Source organism: Citrus clementina, unplaced genomic scaffold (assembly GCF_000493195.1).
Source record: "Citrus clementina cultivar Clemenules unplaced genomic scaffold, Citrus_clementina_v1.0 scaffold_8, whole genome shotgun sequence".
Lineage (NCBI taxonomy): Eukaryota > Viridiplantae > Streptophyta > Magnoliopsida > Sapindales > Rutaceae > Citrus > Citrus x clementina.
Window position 1 is genome coordinate 7,830,060 of NW_006262022.1, and position 10,791 is coordinate 7,840,850.

General features: G+C 34.5%; 2 protein-coding genes and 1 long non-coding RNA gene across 3 annotated transcripts; 2 read left to right on the top strand and 1 right to left on the bottom strand.

The window, feature by feature from the left end:
* Positions 1 to 486: 486 nt before the first annotated feature.
* Positions 487 to 2,369, bottom strand: LOC18034290 (zinc finger MYM-type protein 1). The gene is made up of 4 exons (XM_024179739.1): positions 2,352 to 2,369; positions 1,344 to 2,193; positions 715 to 977; positions 487 to 597 (listed from the first exon to the last, which is right to left on the bottom strand). Exons 1-4 carry the CDS (start codon positions 2,367 to 2,369, stop codon positions 487 to 489), a joined length of 1,242 nt encoding a protein of 413 aa, XP_024035507.1.
* Positions 2,370 to 3,499: 1,130 nt separating this feature from the next.
* On the top strand, positions 3,500 to 5,040 carry LOC112096131. Its single transcript, XR_002904267.1, has 3 exons — positions 3,500 to 3,631; positions 3,790 to 3,871; positions 4,998 to 5,040. It is a non-coding gene; the product is annotated as an uncharacterized LOC112096131 (long non-coding RNA).
* Positions 5,041 to 5,178: 138 nt separating this feature from the next.
* On the top strand, positions 5,179 to 10,378 carry LOC112096130 (putative disease resistance protein At1g63350). Its single transcript, XM_024179053.1, is given in 4 exon segments — positions 5,179 to 8,018; positions 8,685 to 8,949; positions 8,952 to 9,659; positions 9,865 to 10,378. Coding segments are annotated over 3 exon segments (3,786 nt in total). The 5' UTR covers positions 5,179 to 5,183; the 3' UTR covers positions 9,638 to 9,659; positions 9,865 to 10,378.
* The last annotated feature ends 413 nt before the right edge of the window (positions 10,379 to 10,791 follow it).

Here is a 10,791-nt window from a genome sequence, read left to right on the forward strand (position 1 = left end):
TCAAGAAGAAGACAAATTGCTTTTTGCTTGTGATTCAATAATTTACTTTTGACGGTGACAATAATCCAGCAAAAAGTTGATGAATTGGAAATTGAGAACTCACTGTCACCTTCTCTTTTTTGAAAGTAACCCATTTTCACTTTATTGCAATCCAAAATAGTAGATTGGCAGTCTATTGTTTTCACTTTACTGCAATTCAAAATGGTAAATTGGTAGTCTAGTAAAGCCTCCAAAACCAGCGGCGGATCCGAGAAATAAATTCAGAAGGGCCTTAATATAAATTGATAAAAAAAAATTCGATAAGATAATAAAAATCAATTGAAAAAATAATAAGTAAAATATTTAATTTTATTGACATAATCATTTTTTAAACTTCTTCAACTGATCTCGACGTGTTTTCATATTTTGAAAACGTCGAATAATATCTTCATTGTTAATACAAGCAAATACATCTTTTTCTATGTATACAACTAAGTTATCATTCAGTCATTGATCACCCATTTGGTTTCGAAGTCGATTCTTCACAAAATTCATGGCTGAAAATACTCTTTCTACAGTGGCAGCAGCTACAAGTAGAATTAAAGCCAATGTAACCAATTAGTAAACTAACGGGTACACCTTGTCCTTTTTAGTCTTAACTATTGTCCTTACAAGTTCACAAATCCCTTTCAATTCTGAAAATTCTGCACTAGATCGTAAATTCGTAATGTATACATCAAGTTGCATCTCAAGTGCTATAAGATCTATTGCAGAAAAATCTTTAGGATAAAATTCAGCAAGTCGCAGTAATTTTTCCTTGTCAAAAGCTGCAAACAAATCATTTGGACATAGATAAGCCAAACAAATAAGCAACTCAGTATTTGACTCATTGAATCGATTATTTAGCTCTTGAAGTTGCATGTCTAAGACAGCATAAAATAACTCAACTTGATACCGATGTAAATTTGTGATCTCTCGAGCTTTACGGCGTGATCGCCCTGGAATTAAAAACAAATCACCCATAGCTAAAACATCGATATCATGCTTGCTACAGAAAGTAGAAACTTGACCAAATAAAGAATCCCATCCACTATCTCTCAACTTCTAAAGGTTATGCCTATAAACTTCAACCAATTTTACAGCATTCAAAATATCTTGATCTTTCTTTTGTAGTGCTTGTGACAACTCATTTGCATAGCCAAGAATATTTTTCATTAAGAATAAACAAAATACAAAATCAAATGATTGCATCAACTTCAATAGCATTTTAGCATGAAATTTTTGTTCATAATTTCCTTCAACTTCAATTATCTCAAGCACATTAACCACAAATGGAAACATAGAAATTATGCTCATTAACGTACCATAATGAGAAGACCAGCGTGTATCAGCAGGACGCTTTAAAGTAATCTCTTGATTCAAACCTTGTCCACTTGAAAGCTCGCCTTTACCTAATGCTTCAATAACTGCAAGAGCATGTATCTTATGTAGAATGTCACAACGTTTAGCTGACACTCCAACCACATTAACTAGCATTGAAACTAAATTGAATAAAGAATTAACATCCTCATGCTTTTTTGCCACGGAAATAAGAGCCAACTGCAGTTGATGAGCAAAACAGTGAACATTATAAGCAGATTCATTCTCCTCTAAAATGAGCATTTTCAAACCATTAAACTCACCCTGCAGATTACTTGCGCCATCATAACCTTGCCCACGTAACATTGACAAACTCAATCCAAACCTTGAAAACATATTATCAAGAGATTCTTTAAGTGAGGCAGCTTTAGTGCTAGAAACATGTTCAATGCCTACAAAACGTTCAACCACATATCCATTCTTATCCACATAACGTAATACAATAGCCATTTGCTCTTTTGTAGATATATCAGGAGACTCATTAATTAGAACATAAAATAATGCACCATCCATCTCTCTAATAATAACATTAGTAGTTTCAGTTGCAACACAACTTACAATGTCTTTTTGGATCTTTGTAGATGTCATTTGCAGATTTAGAGGAGTATTTTTGAAAGTAACAGCATGAATATCTTCATTATGATCAGCAAGGAAGTGTAAAAGCTCAAGAAAATTCCCTCTGTTGCTTGAACCATCAGACTCATCATGTCCACGAAATGCTAGCCCTTGATTTAAAGGAAATCGAATACAATCAACAACAATATTCAAGCGAGTTTCATATTCACTTTGAGTTTTCTAGGATTTTCTTTCAAAAAATGTTGCAATATGTTGTTTCTGATTCATCAACCATTCACATTTTTGCCTAGCTCAGTTATGGGCACTATTGACACATCCTTCATGAATCTTTAATTTTTTTTTCTAATTTTTAAATCCTTTCCCAGTAAAAGTATCACTGCCTGCTTGATCACCATTATCTTCTTTGAAAAGAAAACAAAAAAGACAATATGCAGACTCTTCTTTTATACTATATTCCAGCTAAGAACCAAATTCTTTGAACCAATCCGAAACAAATCGTCGTTGTTGATTTCTAAATTTCTCAAATTTAAAATTGTGCCCCTTAGGTTGAAAAGGGCCCCTTTGTAAGTATGTTCTTCGAACTTGATCTCGAATATTACAATTATAACTATCAATACAAGGTCACAAGCTAAGGTCATCAAGCAAATTTTGTAAATTGACTTCATATGAACCATCACTAGTTCCCTCTAAAGGAGATGGGAGCTGTGGTTTCTTTTTAAATTTTTTTTTCATATCTGTTTCAAATCAAATAAAATTATTAATTATTAGATTAAATTTCACAATAAGACTAAATCCTAACAACAACGAACAAGAATAATTAATTTAATAAAAATTTGATAATATAAAAATATTATTTGACAACACACTCAATGGGGCTCACGGGAAAGATACATTATTACAAATTTTACTTTTGCAATCGCTCATTTATTTACATTAACGAAGTGATTGCTTTTATAATTTATATAATAAATTATACACCACTTTCATCATTTCAGAGAGCACCCACTATTCCACCACTTTCCTTTTCAATTTTAATATTAAAAAATTGCTCATTTTTCACAAATCAATTTTTACTTTTGGAATTTTGTATATAACTACCAGAATAAGAATTGACGAACGAAGTTAGAGAGATGCAGCACATTCATTCGGCCAAAATCATTAGTCAAACTTCAAAATAACATTCAAGCACAATACTTGTTTCAATCTATGGGCTATGGCTGATCTAGCTAAGGGACGAAATCATGAAAGGCTCATTTTTCAATCTATTTTTTAATAAGAATGATATTTAAATTCATTTTAAAGAGAAACATATAATTAAAAAAATGAAAATCTTATATTTAAACTCATTCTCTCAACAACCCCGAAGATGCCCCAAATACAAGCCGTTGGACACAAAGTTTCTTTTTTAATTTTTTGAACTTTTTATTTTAAATGAGTTTACAAATTGTCCCCTCATCATAGATGATAAGGTATGTGTACCTTTTCACCCTCCACTTTCAATTCTCACTGATGTAGATTTAAAAAGAAAAGAAAAGAAAAGTGAAGCCACCAAGTCAATGGCAACTTGTGAAACATTACTCGGACCTTGCTACCAAAGCTCATTCATTTTTCTTGCTCTCGGAAATCACCAGATCTGTGAGCTGCTGCTCTCATTTCGGTATGTTACTTTTGCTTCCTATATCGCTTACAGTGTTATTTCAATCCCTTTTTTCTCCGCCAATGAAAGATTTGATAGTGAACATGAACTTATATATGATGTTAAATAGCTAGATATATGCGATGTTGTTTTGATCTGATGTTTATTTATGTTGCTAGATGAAGTTTTTAATTTTCTCCGAACTCTTGCGACTCTCTAACTGGAGCTTTCAGCAGTGATTGAGGATATATAACGAAGAAGGTATGCGATATTATTGTTTCATAAACTCTTAATTTGATATGTGTCTTACTTCCAATGGTTGATTAATTTTCATTATATTATTTTTGCCATTTATTTGTATTAATTCTTAAGTCAAAGATGGTTGATTAATAGGAATCACCTCCAAGTCATTACTGTTGACCATACTTTAAAAATAAAATTAATTTTCCTACAGGCCGTCTGGCCCCTTAGCCTTTCAATCTCAAGTCCGAACATGAGTCCATTATGCTCTCCTGCGATTTCAAATTGATCCATTTAATACATCTTTTGAATTTCATTTGTACAACAACTATAAAAATTAAAAGTGGCGCCGTTCATGCTCCTCTATTTTCCTCATGAAACCCAGTTGGCCAATTTTTAAACAAAATCTTTATTAAAAAAATTGATAAATTTATCATTACTAATATCGCTCTTTTAAAATTGACATATTTTGCAGATTATCTTCATATAAATTATACAAACCTCAAATTATCCTTATACAAATTATTTAATTTGCCACAATCTTTACCATCCCAAATAAGGTGTCATTTATACCCATTGGATATATAGTAGGATAGAGTAATAAACAATTTAACAAATGATTAAATTAATTGTCCAATAGGTGAGTATCTTGAATACTTGAAGAAAAAAAATATTAGGATATTATTTGACAATTATGGTATTATATTATTAAAATATTGATTAAAGAAAAAAGGGGGTAATAATCTGGAAATCCTTCAAATTTTTTCATGAGTGCGCGTGCATAAGTTGTTGCGGATTAGAATAGGTTGTTGCGGTCTTCTAATCTCTATTACTCTTTTTTCATCACTTTAGCATATTTCCACATGAAACTGCCTGTCTTCACTTGCAATTCACAACGAGCTCAAATTTTTTTTTTTTTTAAAAAAGGTAAGGGTTAGATAAAGCTACAATTCATTTCTTTTTAAACTCTTTACCTCATCCAAGATTCGAACCCGCTCCTTTTTGGGGCACAATGAACTCTTAGGCTTATCTAAATTCTATTAAATTTGATGCTTGATATTTTTCTTTAAAATTTTCTAAAGCAATCTAATTTCAATATAATCCACCATATATCACGTTTACCTTATTTCTTCTCTTCTGTTTGTAGCTAAAGGCTACTTAAAGCCCGGCGTTTGTATTTTGCTCTTATTGATCAAAGCTAGCGTTAATAAACGTGCATTCGCAGAATAGAAGAAAGTAATTAAACGTTCAGAAAAAAGTAATTAAACATTATCGTTCGATCCTGTGATTTATAGCGTACTGAGATCAACTTTGTTAATTGCAGATAAATAGCATGGATATTTTATCATGTGCTGGATCAAAGTTTGCAGAATTATTGGGGGACGCAACCATAAACCAAACTCGCTATCTGTTCTGTTTCAACAACATTGTTAAAGAACTTGAGAATAAAGAAACTAATTTGAAGGAGGAAAAAGATGGCATCAATGAAAGAGTAGAACAAGAACGACAAATACACCGCGCTATTGTAATCGATAAAAATGTAGAGAAGTGGTTGGAGGATGTTGAGAAAGAAATAGCAGATGTTCGAAATTTGAAAGCAATAGTAGATGAAAAGAAGAGCTGTCTTAACGGATGGTGTCCTAATTGGGGTTCCCGCTATTGGCTGGGTAGAAAAGCATCAAAAAAGACTAGCAAGCTGTCCGATCTGCTACAAGACCGCAGCAAATTCAGCACAGTTGCCCGTCCTAAACCTCTTCCATCAGACAAAGAATTGCCTATACCAAGACATTTCATGTCTTTCGGGACTACAAAATCGGCTTGCAATCAGATCATTAAAGCACTGAAAGGAGACAACACGAAGATAATGGGATTGTATGGGATTGGTGGTGTCGGAAAGACGACTTTGGCGAACTTTGTGGGCAATCAACTTCGGGAAGAAAATGTTTTCGATGAGGTGGGGATAGCCACTGTATCTCAGGATCAAAACATAATAAATGTTCAAAGTGAGCTAGTAAAGTCGTTGGGTTGGGAATTAACGGAGAAATATGAAAAAGATAGAGCACGCCGATTGCGCATGATGTTCTCTGAGAGTAAGAGCCGCAAGATGCTCATAATTCTTGATGATGTCTGGAATGAACTCGACTTGGAAAAAGTAGGTATTCCTGTTGGTGATAGTGACAATTGTTGCAAAATCCTTCTAACCACTCGGCTGCAGCCAGTTTGTGATCGCATGGGTTGTGACACGCAGATCCAACTAGGTGTTCTAAGGCAATATGAAGGATTGGATTTACTAAGAAAGCATGCTGGCATTGATGTTGCTGATACAACCTTGATTGATGTTTCAAAACGAGTTGCTGATGAATGTAAGGGGCTGCCTTTAGCTATTAAAGCTGTTGGAAATGCACTAAGAGGAAGAACCGCTGATGAATGGAATGTAGCACTAGATAAACTACAAAATGCAAGACTCCATAAGATAGAAGGTATTGATAAGGATTCTCAGGGCGTTTACGGTTGTCTCAAATTTAGTTATGATTATTTGAATGGTGAGGATTCCAGGTCATGCTTCTTGTTGTGTTCGCTGTTTCCAGAAGATTATAAGATAGATTTGGAGGATTTGCTTGGATACGGAGTGGGGTTGGTTTGGTATCAAGCTGAGTCAATCGAAAAAGCCAGAAGCCTGCTGCGTGGAACGATTAAAGGACTCAAAGATTCTTCATTGCTGTTAGACACTGATGATGACGGATTTGTGAAAATGCATGACGTAGTTCGCGATGTAGCCTTATGGATAGGCTCAGTGGAGAAGAAATTTTTTACTAGTAAAGTTGGCATTGGATTGGCGGAACGGGCAATAGAAAAAGGCCGGGAACAATGCAGAGGAATCTCTTTCGTGGGAAATAAAAAAGAAGAGCTTCCTAATGGTTTGGCATTTGCTAATCTTCATATTTTGCGATTGCACAATGCTGTCTATGACTACAAATTGGAAGTTCCAGAACATTTTTTCAAAGAAATGCCAGCACTGAAAGTTGTTAATATAATACGTGGAGTTCTTTCACTTAAATCGCTTCAGATCCTCACCAACCTCCAGGTTCTGCAGTTGATTCGATGTGAGGTGAGTGACGCGTCTTTCCTTGGAAAGTTGAAAAGACTTCAAATTCTCTGTCTCCAGCGGTCTGCCATTGAAATTCCTGAAGAATCGTGGGATGAACTTAGTAGATTGAAACTTCTACATATTGATACTAGTTTTATTTCTCCCATCACGATAAAAAAATTCCCTCAATTAGAAGAATTTTATGGTCTGATAAAAAATTGGGCGGTTGAAGGGATGAGTTCAGAAGAAAGTTACGCCAGGTATGCTGAGTCGGACTCCCAACCCGACGGATCCGTTGTACATCTTCCAAAAGACTTTTCATTTCCGAAATTACAAAGGTATCACATCGATAAAGTTGACGGCAATGGTTTTGTAATTTATAGAGGGACAAGGTGGTTATGCATTGAGAATGACCATAAGGCAACACTAGTTATTTTTTCAGCATTGTATCCAGAATTGGAAAATCTTTATCTAAATAGGGTAAGAGGTTGTCATAATATTGTGCCAAGCATAGATGGAAGGGGATTAAATGAGTTGACTTCTCTTGACGTCAACTATTGCGAAGATTTAGAATGCATAATGGATGCCTCTAAGTCGCCGCATGGAAAGAGTGGGAATCCTGTGATGCTCTCAAGATTAGCAAGGTTATATATGTCAGAATTACAAGAACTGAAGTGGATATGGAAGGCGCCCGCCCAACATGTGATCAGCCTCCAATCTCTTACAGAATTAAGTGTGTCACGGTGCAACAATTTGACATATATCTTCACGTTGTCACAAGCTCGAAGTTTGGTGCAGCTTAAAACTCTGGAAGTGAGGGAGTGTGAGAGACTGGAATGTATCATCAAAGCAAAATTTGATCATAATGAAGGGGAAATAAGTGCAGTAGATGGAAATACAATACTCGAGCTCCCTTTGTTGAGAAAATTAAGATTTGAAGATATCCCCGAACTCATGAGCTTCGGTTCAGAAAATTATTATTCAACTTGGCCGGCATTGGAGGAGTTAGACCTAAGCAGCTGTCCTAAATTGACCGTCAACAGTATTGAACTTGAAGCCAATTTGCAGTATCTTGGAGAGGTATGTTTGTTTGTGTTTATGTTTTATTCTTTTTTTTCCTTTAATTTTATTCAAAATGATAGTTTATCGATAACTTTTGTAATCAGTCATTCATATCACCTTGCATTTGGCCGTGTTGAGATGAAAGTGATGGTGGTAGTAGTGGTGATGGTGTAATCAGTCATTCATATCACCTTGCATTTGGCCGTGTTGAGATGAAAGTGATGGTGGTAGTAGTGGTGATGGTGGTAATGGTGATGATGACAATAATAATGATCCAGTATCTTAAGCAAATTTCTTTGTTTTAGGGCCTAAAATTCATTCTTCAAATAAAAGTCATATCTCGTTTTACTTTATTAAAAAACTGGATGCAATCACTTGTAAAGAGTATATATTATTAGTCAAATTCAATTCATTAGTTAATTTAACCATAGAAATAAAATACTATTTTTTCTCAAACAAACCGATGCCACTGCAATATCACTTCACATTATCTCTTTCAACAAATTTCTTTTTATTTTTCATAAATTCGTTACTTTCACAAAGTATAATTATTTTATAAGTTTACATATGTAGTATTATATTTTTATAGGAATTTTTTTAGTGTTTGTCGCTTAATTGTCAATTTGACAATCCTAGCTGCTAACAAATTTTAATTACATCAAGTTATTTATTTATTTGTCTCAGAAATTAAGAATCCTAAGAGTAGGCAAATGCTTCCATTTGCATGACACAATTGACGCTCTGTTGAAGCATGGCTTAAAAAATTTGGAAACATTGTCTATTGGAGAACTTGGAGTACAAGTGGTATTTCAAGTGGAAGTTATTATCGCTGCGGGACAAGAAAACAAACTATTCCCATGTTTGAAGACGTTGTGGTTGGAAAACCTTCGAGAACTGCAAGTATTATACCATGAAGGTCCTACGCATAATTTTAGCCTGCAAAATCTTACCAGATTTACTGTAAGGGGTGCACTATGCTGAGACGTCTCTTCTCATCAACACTTGCTCGAAATCTGTTGCAATTGGAGCATTTGGAGATTTATAATTGTCCGGAATTAGAGCAAATCATTGCTGAGGATGAGGATGAGGATGAGGAGCATCTCCAACCTGTAGGTCCCATGCATAATTTTAGCCTGCAAAGTCTTACATGTTTAAAAGTGGACGGGTGCACTGTGCTGAGACGTCTCTTCTCATCAACACTTGCTCGTAATCTGTTGCAATTGGAGAAGCTGGAAATTTATTTTTGCTGGGAATTAGAGCAAATCATTGCTGAGGATGAGGATGAGGAGCATCTCCAACCTGTATGTTTCTCAAAACTCAGAAGCATCACTGTCGGTTTTTGCCCCAAACTAAAGCATCTATTTCATATCAGCGTAGCTCCAAGTCTTCAAAAACTGTCGCGCCTATGCATGATAGGTAATGATAAATTAGAAGAAGTATTCTGGCATAAAGATGGAGCAGACGTCACGGATTACAATGAAATTGTTATGAATGAACTTGGGAGGTTGGAACTGAGAGATTTACTAAACCTCACCAACATTTGGCCTGCGGGTTATCAGATCCCATTTCCATGTGCCAAGTCTGTAGATGTTAATAATTGTCCCAAGCTTCGTCTAAATTCAGAAGGAGATAGATGATTCCAAGAATTCTGGAGCACAGGTCAACTCTTGAGAACTTTAGTTAATTGACTCTATACATAGTTGGTTCATGTTTTCGTTTGTGATAGCTAATTGATCTATCCTAAAATCAAAATTTCTCTTTCAACATATATGTGTTATATTTTAATTTTCTCTGTTTGTTTTTTTTTTTAATCATTTTATTCATCATTCGTATTTAATGCCCAATTTATTGGTTGGATATATAGGCACAGCAAACTACAGACGAGGCAGATGCCAGCTAAGAGAGGGATGCCAATGAAGACGCCAGCGAAGAAAAAGATGGCATCGAACATAAATGACTTTAAAAAATTCAAAAAAAAAAGCTTTGTTCAGTTCGCGCAAGAAGCTAACAAGCTTTGTTCTATACTTGCTCTGCAGATGGATGGTTAATATTTAGTGCGTGCTCAAATTGTGAAGACTAAAGTTTCAAGACTTTGTTGTATGTATCTCAAGATTTGCTCAACTTCAAAATTCACCTGTTCTGTTTGTGATCATTGTTTCTTCAATTGTTGAAATTTTGACAAAATTGCTGGCTAAATTAATGGCCTTTTCGATGGGCATTAATTGGGCTAATTTAGTAGTAACACGCATTTTCTAGACGGCGAAGAAAATGTGTGGTGACAGCAATAATTTTTATTTTTTAAGTTTGCGAGAGTATTGGATATTTTGGGATTTTAGGAAGTGAGACTTCATCAACTCATAAATGAGTGGCTACAAATGTGTCTTTCGCGTTCGATCTCTATATATATAGGTTTAAATACAATGGACGCTACTTCATTTTTCATATTTTTGGAGAAGCCAAAATCAAAAGCAAAACAGAGAGAAGAAAAAGAAATTGGGAGAAAGAAAGAAAAAGAAAAGAAGAAAAGAAATAAAAGAAAACAGAGAAGCCAAGAGTGAAGAAAAATAGAAAAAGGAAGGGAAAATAGAAAGGAGTCTAAGAAGCCGAGAGTAAAAAAGAAGTTGAAAAGAGAAATTGAGAAGAAACTTTAAGGAAATGAAACTAGGCAGCTAGATTGATATCTAGTGAATTAGTGAGCAATAGATATATAAAGTTCGAATAGTTATATTACAGTTTTCATGATACATATCAGGTATTATATTAATTATAGTAGTTAATTTTTTAACCCTGT